Source organism: Neophocaena asiaeorientalis, unplaced genomic scaffold, assembly GCF_003031525.2.
Source record: "Neophocaena asiaeorientalis asiaeorientalis breed wild unplaced genomic scaffold, Neophocaena_asiaeorientalis_V1.1 scaffold114, whole genome shotgun sequence".
NCBI lineage: Eukaryota > Metazoa > Chordata > Mammalia > Artiodactyla > Phocoenidae > Neophocaena > Neophocaena asiaeorientalis.
Genome location: NW_020173116.1, coordinates 11,894,264 through 11,901,186, shown reverse-complemented (window position 1 = coordinate 11,901,186; position 6,923 = coordinate 11,894,264). Strand labels below are relative to the sequence as shown.

Here is a 6,923-nt window from a genome sequence, read left to right as displayed (position 1 = left end):
GATCTTTTCCTGTAATTGATATCTAGTCTCACAGCATTGTTGTCAGAAAAGATACTTGATACAATTTCAATTTTCTTAAATTTACCAAGTCTTGATTTGTGACCCAAATCCAGGATAGATCCAAGATATGATCTATCCTGGAGAATTTTCCATGAGTACTTGAGAAAACTGTGTATTCTGTTGTTTTTGGATGGAATGTCCTATAAATATCAATTATTTCTAGGTCCTTGTTAAATGTTTCTTGCATTTTGTCTCTTCTATTTCTATGATTTTGGATCATCTTTACTATCATTATTCTGAATTCTTTTTCAGGTAGAGTGCCCATTTCCTCTTCATTTGTTAGGTCTGGTGCATTTTTATCTTGCTCCTTCATCTGCTGTGTGTTTTTCTGTCTTCTCATTTTGCTTATCTTACTGTGTTTGGGGTCTCCTTTTTGCAGGCTGCAGGTTTGTAGTTTTCGTTGTTTTTGGTGTCTGTCCCCAGTCACTAAGGTTGGTTCAGTGGGTCGCATAGGCTTTCTGGTGGAGGGGACTAGTGCCTGTGTTCTGGTGGATGAGGCTGGATCTTGTCTTTCTGGTGGGCAAGTCCATATGTAGTGGTGTGTTTGGGGGTGTCTGTGGACTTATTATGATTTTAGGCAGCATCTCTGCTAATGGGTGGGGTTGTGTTCCTGTCTTACTAGTTGTTTGGTATAGGATGTCCAGCACTGTAGCTTTCTGGTCGTTGAGTGAAGCTGGGTGCTGCTTTTGAGATGGAGATATCTGGGAGATTTTCACCATTTGATATTATGTGGAGCTGGGAGGTCTCTTGTGGACCAGTGTCTTGAAGTTGGCTCTCCCACCTCAGAGGCACAGCACTGACTCTGGCTGGAGCACCAAGAGCTTTTCATCCACATGGCTCAGTATACAAGGGAGAAAAAGTTAAAGTCTCTTGCCTCTTCGGCAGGTCCAGACTTTTCCCTGGACTCCCTCGCGGCTAGCCATAGTGCACTAACCCCTTCAGGCTGTGTTCACGCCACCAACCCCAGTCCTCTCCCGGCGCTCCGACCGAAGCCCAAGCCTCAGCTCGCAGCCCCGCCCACCCCGGCGGGGCAGCAGACAAGCCTCTCGGGTGGTGAGTGCCGGTCGGCCCTGATCCTCTGTGCGGGAATCTCCCCGCTTTGCCCTCCACACCCCTGTGGCTGCGCTCTCCTCCGCGGCGCCGAAGCTCCCCCCTGCCACCCGCAGTCTCCGCCCATGAAGGGGCTTCCTAGTGTGTGGAAACCTTTCCTCCTTCACAGCTCCCTCCCACTGGTGCAGGTCCTGTTCCTATCGTTTTGTCTCTGTTTATTCTTTTTTCTTTTGCCCTACCCAGGTATGTGGGGGGTTTCTTGCCTTTTGGGAGGTCTGAGGTCTTCTGCCAGCGTTCAGTAGGTGTTCTGTAGGAGTTGTTCCACTTGTAGATGTATTTCTGGTGTATCTGTGGGGAGGAAGGTGATCTCTGCCTGTTCCTCTTTGTATAGTCACTTTATGTGTAAGGTTAGGTTGTTTGAGACTTCTCTTGTTTCCTGAGGTAAGATTGTATTGCTATAAACTTCCCTCTTAGAACTGCTTTTGCTGCCTCCCAAAGATTTTGGATCAACACGTTTTTGTTTTTATTTGTTTCTAGCTTTTTCTGAATTTTCTCTTTGATTTCTTCAGTGGTCCACTGGTTCTTCAGTAGAATATTATTTAGCCTCCACATGTTTGTGTTTTTTGCAGTTTTTTTTTCTTGTAGTTGATTTCTAACCTCATAGTGTTGTGGTCAGAAACAATGCTTGATATGATTTCAGTTTTCTTAAATTTACCAAGGCTTGCTTTGTGGCCCAACGTGTGATCTATCCTGGACAAGTTCCATGTGCACTTGAAAAGAATGTTTATTCTGCTGCTTTCAGATGGAATGCTCAATAATTATCAGTTAAGTCCGTCTGGTCTACTGTGTCATTTAAGGCCTGAGTTTCCTTATTGATATTCAGTCTGGATATTCCATCCATTGATGTAAGTGGGATGTTTAAGTCCCCCACTGTTAGTGCCCTACAGTCAATTTCTCCTTTTATGTCTGGTAACATTTTCCTTATATATTAAGGTGCTCCTATGTTGGATGCATATATGTTAACCATTGTTAAATCTTCTTCTTGGATTGATCCCTTGATCATTATGTAGTGTCCTTCTTTATCTCTTGTAACAGTCTTTAAAGTTTATTTTTTCTGATATAAGTATTGCTACTGCAGCTTTCTTTTGATTCCCATTTGCTTGGAATATCTTTTTCTATCCCCTCACCTTTAGTCTGTATACGTCTCTAGATCTTAAGTGGGTCTCTTGTAGGCAGTATAAATACAGGTCTTGTTTTTGTGTCCAGCCAGTCTGTCTTTTGGTTGGAACATTTAATCTGTTTACATTTAAGGTCATTATCAATATGTATTTTTTATTGCCATTTTGTTAACTGTTTTGGATTTGTTTTTGTAAGTCTTATTTTTCCTTTCCTCTTTTGTTCTCTTGTGATTTGTTGATAATCTTTAGTGTTGTGTTTGGATTCCTTTTTCTTTTTTGTGTGTATATCTATTATAGATTTTGGGTTTGTGGTTACCATGAGTTTCCGGTATAGCAGTCTCTGTATATACATGATTGTTTTAAGTTACTCACTCCTTAATTTTAAATGCATTTTATTTTCTTTAATTTTTATTGGAGTATAGTTGATTTACAATGTTGTGTTAGTTTCTGCTGTACAGCAAAGTGAATCAGTTATACATATACATATATCCACTCTTTTAGATTCTTTTCCCATATAGGTCATTACAGAGTACTGAGTAGAATTCCCTGTGCTGTACAGTAGGTCCTCAATTGTTATCTATTTTATACATAGTAGTGTGTATCAAATGTATTTTAAATATCTAGCATTTGTACTCTCCTCTCACAATTACTGTTTTTCATGTCATATTTGTGTGTGGATGACTCCCTACCTTTACTGTTTGTTTGCCTTTACCAGGCAACTTTCCCATTTCATTAATTGTCTCATTTCTAGTTGTGGCCTTTTCTGCTTACAAAAGTTCCTTTAGCATTTTGTTGTAAAGCTGTTTTGGTGATGCTAAATTCTTTTAGCTTTTGCAAATCTTTTGATTTCTCTGTCAAATCTGAATAAGAACCTTGCTGGGTAGAGTATTTTTGTTGTAGGTTTTTCCCTTCCATCACTTTCAGTATATCATGCTGTTCCTTTCTGGCATAGAATTTCTGCTGAAAAATTAGCTGAAGCCCTATGGGGATTCCTTTATATGTTACTTTGTTGCTGTTAATATTTTTTCTTTATCAGTTTTTGTTCAATTGATTACTATGTGTCTTGGAGTGTTCCTCCTTTGGTTAATCCTTTATGGGACTCTCTGTGCTTCCTGGGCTTGGGTGACTGTTTCCTTTCCCAGGTTCGGAAGGTTTTTAGCTATTATTTCTTCAAATATTTTCTCAGGCCCTTTCTCTCTCTCCTCTTCTGGGACCTCTATAATGCAAATCTTGGTGCATTTGACCTTGTTCCAGAAGTCTCTTAGACTGTCCTCATTTCTTTTCATTTTTCTGTTTTGTGGCAGTGATTTCCACCCCTCTGTCTTCCAGCTCACTTACTGTTTTTCTGCCTCATTTATTCTGCTGTAGATTTCTTCTAGTGCATTTTTCGTTTCAGTTTTTGTATTCTTCAGCTCTGGTTGTCTCTCTACATTCTAACTCTTTGTTAAAAACTTGTAGCTTCTCACTCTGCATCTGTTCTTTTCCCGTGTTCTTGGATCATCTTTATGATCAGTACTCTGAACTACTTCTCATATCTCCACTTCACTTAGTTGTTCTTCTGGGGTTTTATCTTGTTCCTTCATCTGGAATATATTTCTCTGCCTTCTCATTTCATCTAAATTTGTTTGCATTTTTATGTATGTGGAAGGTTAGTTATGTTTCTCAAACTTGGAGAAGTGGACCTCTGTAGGGAATGTCCTATCTCCCTTTCTTCACCCAAGGGCCAGGGATCAGCTGGTCCCAGGGTAGGTTCTGACCTGTGCTTGGGGACTCATATCCACAGGCTGCAGGACTGTAGTTTTCTTGCATCTGGTGTCTGCCCCCCCCGTGGGTGAGGCTCCTCTAGAGGCTTGTTCATGCTTCTGGGTGGGAGGGGCCAGTCTCTGTCCACTGGTGGGCAGAGCTGGGTCTTGGCCTTCTGGTGAAAATGTAAAAGTCTATACAATGGTTGCCCTTATCAGTTTTTGGACTGGTAAAGGGTTAATAAGAAGACTCACATTTTAGTCCATTTTAGGAGCAAGCAAACAGATGGAGTACAGCTGAGGCTACAAAGGGGAATCAGCCCTCATTGGTTAGCTAACGGTCTCTGACCTCCCCAGGCAGAGTGTCCTCACTCTCTATGGGACCTGGGAGTGTGCAGGTAAACTCAGGAGAGGGCTGGCAAAGAAACAGATTTGAAGGAGAACAGTCAATACCAGGTTTTGACAATTTTATTGGAAAATAAGTACAGTCCATTGATCAATGATATGTGCTGTACATGAATCTGGCATCTTACTATATAAAAATATTTGGTATCTGCTACAGAATTATACAAACAAGTTTTAAAAAAAACCCTTCATCACTAACCAGTACAAATATAATTTACAAAAAATATCATTGAAAAAATGGCTCAATACCCTTTCTTTCATTGCAAATAAAATAGAGGCAGAAGGGGGAAAATAAAAATTCTAAGCCAGTTTTAACAACTGGAAATGAAACACTTCATTGCATTTGCAAACTTAAACAGGCTGACCAGAACAAACGAAAAATTTACCATCAGATAGTGCAGTAAAATCTAATTAATGGGGAAGGCCTGAAAGGAAAGAGGTTAGAGGAAACCTTAAAAGAGATTTTCAAAAATTAAATAAGATAATCTGCAGACATTTTTAAACAATAAAGCACTACACAAATCTGTTATATGTGCAAATTACCTCTGAAGGCACCTCTGACAAAGAGACACACCCACACCTCTCCTGCAGAGAGCAGGGCTCCTTAGCTGGAGACAGAACAAACTTCCCATAAAGTGACAGCCAACAATAAGTACAAGAGAAAAAGAGAGCAAGTGCCTTAGGGCAGTTTCTTGGGGAAATCTCTTGGAGGAAGTGATTTGGAGTAAATTTTGAGTTTCAGTAAAATTCTGGTCAGCTGGAGAAAATGTGAGGAGACAGGAAGGAGAGGCAGAGATGGAGGGGCACTGGGGGCAGGTATGAAGGTGCACAACTTGGGATTCGCAGAGCAGGACCAAGAGGGGTCCAGCTGTGTTGGGGTGGTGAGATGCTAAGTGGGAGAACATGGGCTTTAGCTCCTGAACCAGGAGGAGCCGGTGGAAGTATTCTAGTAAGGACAGGATGAGATCACAGCAGCATTGTGGGAAAGATGGTTCATCTGGGGCCGTGTGTGTATGACAGAGTATGAGGAGGAGGTGACTTGGAAGTTGTCCTTCCAAAGAAGGTACGAGTCAAGTAAAATGCAGAAGAATAAGGTGGAACCGAATGGTCATTCCAGGGGGAAGGTATTAAGAGGTGGATCAATTCTTTGCAACTCTTGCTCTTGAAAGTCTCTCTCTCCTGCAGAAAGCTAAGGTTATTGCAAACCCTTCTAATACTGGAGAATTCCTTTGTTCATTGAAATGACAGTTTTAAAGGTCTGTGAAGTAAAATTCCATCTTTGGAAAGTGACTGCCAGCCGTCAAGGGGTATGGGAAATGCAAGGCAAATGGAAAGTTCTCCAAGAATGCGTCTAGTTTCCCTGGGAAGTACGGGTCTCACTGTGCCTGCAGCAATGTCCAAGAGAACCGCTCGAGGACCAGTGACCCTGCTGTCCCCAGACTGGGCCACAGCCCTGCCCTCAGACTGTGGGTGACTTCCTAAAGCTGTCTATAGAAGGGATTTCCTGCACGTTCATTCCTCTTGTTTGCCGCCTCAGTGCCTTTTCTCAGCAGTTCAAACATTCAGACAGGGCCTCTGCTGCCTTGTTAAAGGACTTCCCAAGCCCTCTGCTCTGAGTTGCCCTGGCCACAGGGCAACTGTCATCACATACTGCTCCCTTAACAATCCAATTCTAGGTGACCTCAGGGATAAGGGACTACACAGGTGTGTGGTATGACTGTACAAGTCAGTGAGGCCCAGCCCCGCCTGCAAGGCCTGAAGACAGGAATCACCAAGGAACTCTTGACCAAGCTTCTCTGCTACCCAAGGGGCACGTGGACCTCCCGTGGCCGTTCCTCCTTCAAGTCCAGCTGAGTGGCTGGGGACAGCAGCTTGTGCTTGGCTGAAGGCGGCTGCCGCTGGACTGGCATGTGGTACCTGACCTTCTTCCAGAACCTCGAGTTCGTAGTCTGCGACCCTTCTCTAATGTCCCCCGACCAGCGTATGGCCCCCTGTTTCTGCTTAATGAATTTAATGGATTCTGGCATTTTCTCATAGTCTGGGATTTTCTCTAGCTCCAGCAGGACAACTTTAATTCCTTCCTGAATGAGAGCGTTGTACATGGCTATCTGCTCTTCAGATGAATTCCCCAGCCAGCAGAATCCTGATATTTCTCGGGTCAAAATGATAATCAGTCTTCTGCTTTTCTTTATGGTTTCATTAGTAACCTCAACAATGCCTGAAAAACACGAAGCACAGCAAGTAAACTTTCAACTTACAATCATTCCCTCCAGAACCAAAACCCCTCAAGGTTCTTCCCACCCCACGGCCTATGTCTCCTAATGCTCTTTTTTTCTTGCCTTACCTAAGATTGAAGGAGTTTCTCATTTTATAGACTAGATCAAAACTGACCCACAAAAGGTGAGCAGGGCTCAGAGTACTTTAAGTAGAAATTTATAAACTTTCTTGTTAAACCATTGGATCCATATCACTCCTATTTTACCATCAG

The 6,923-nt window shown here is 42.4% G+C and overlaps 1 protein-coding gene across 3 annotated transcripts in view; it reads right to left on the bottom strand.

Annotated features, from left to right (window-relative positions):
- Positions 1-4,488: 4,488 nt before the first annotated feature.
- IL1R1 (interleukin 1 receptor type 1) overlaps positions 4,489-6,923 on the bottom strand; it is a 158,023-nt gene continuing 155,588 nt past the window's right edge. For all 3 annotated transcript variants that reach the window (XM_024744040.1, XM_024744041.1, XM_024744042.1), the window contains one exon: positions 4,489-6,653. In XM_024744040.1, coding sequence (XP_024599808.1) covers positions 6,235-6,653 — 419 coding nt within the window. In that variant the 3' untranslated portion in view covers positions 4,489-6,234. The remainder of the gene's footprint in view (positions 6,654-6,923) is intronic.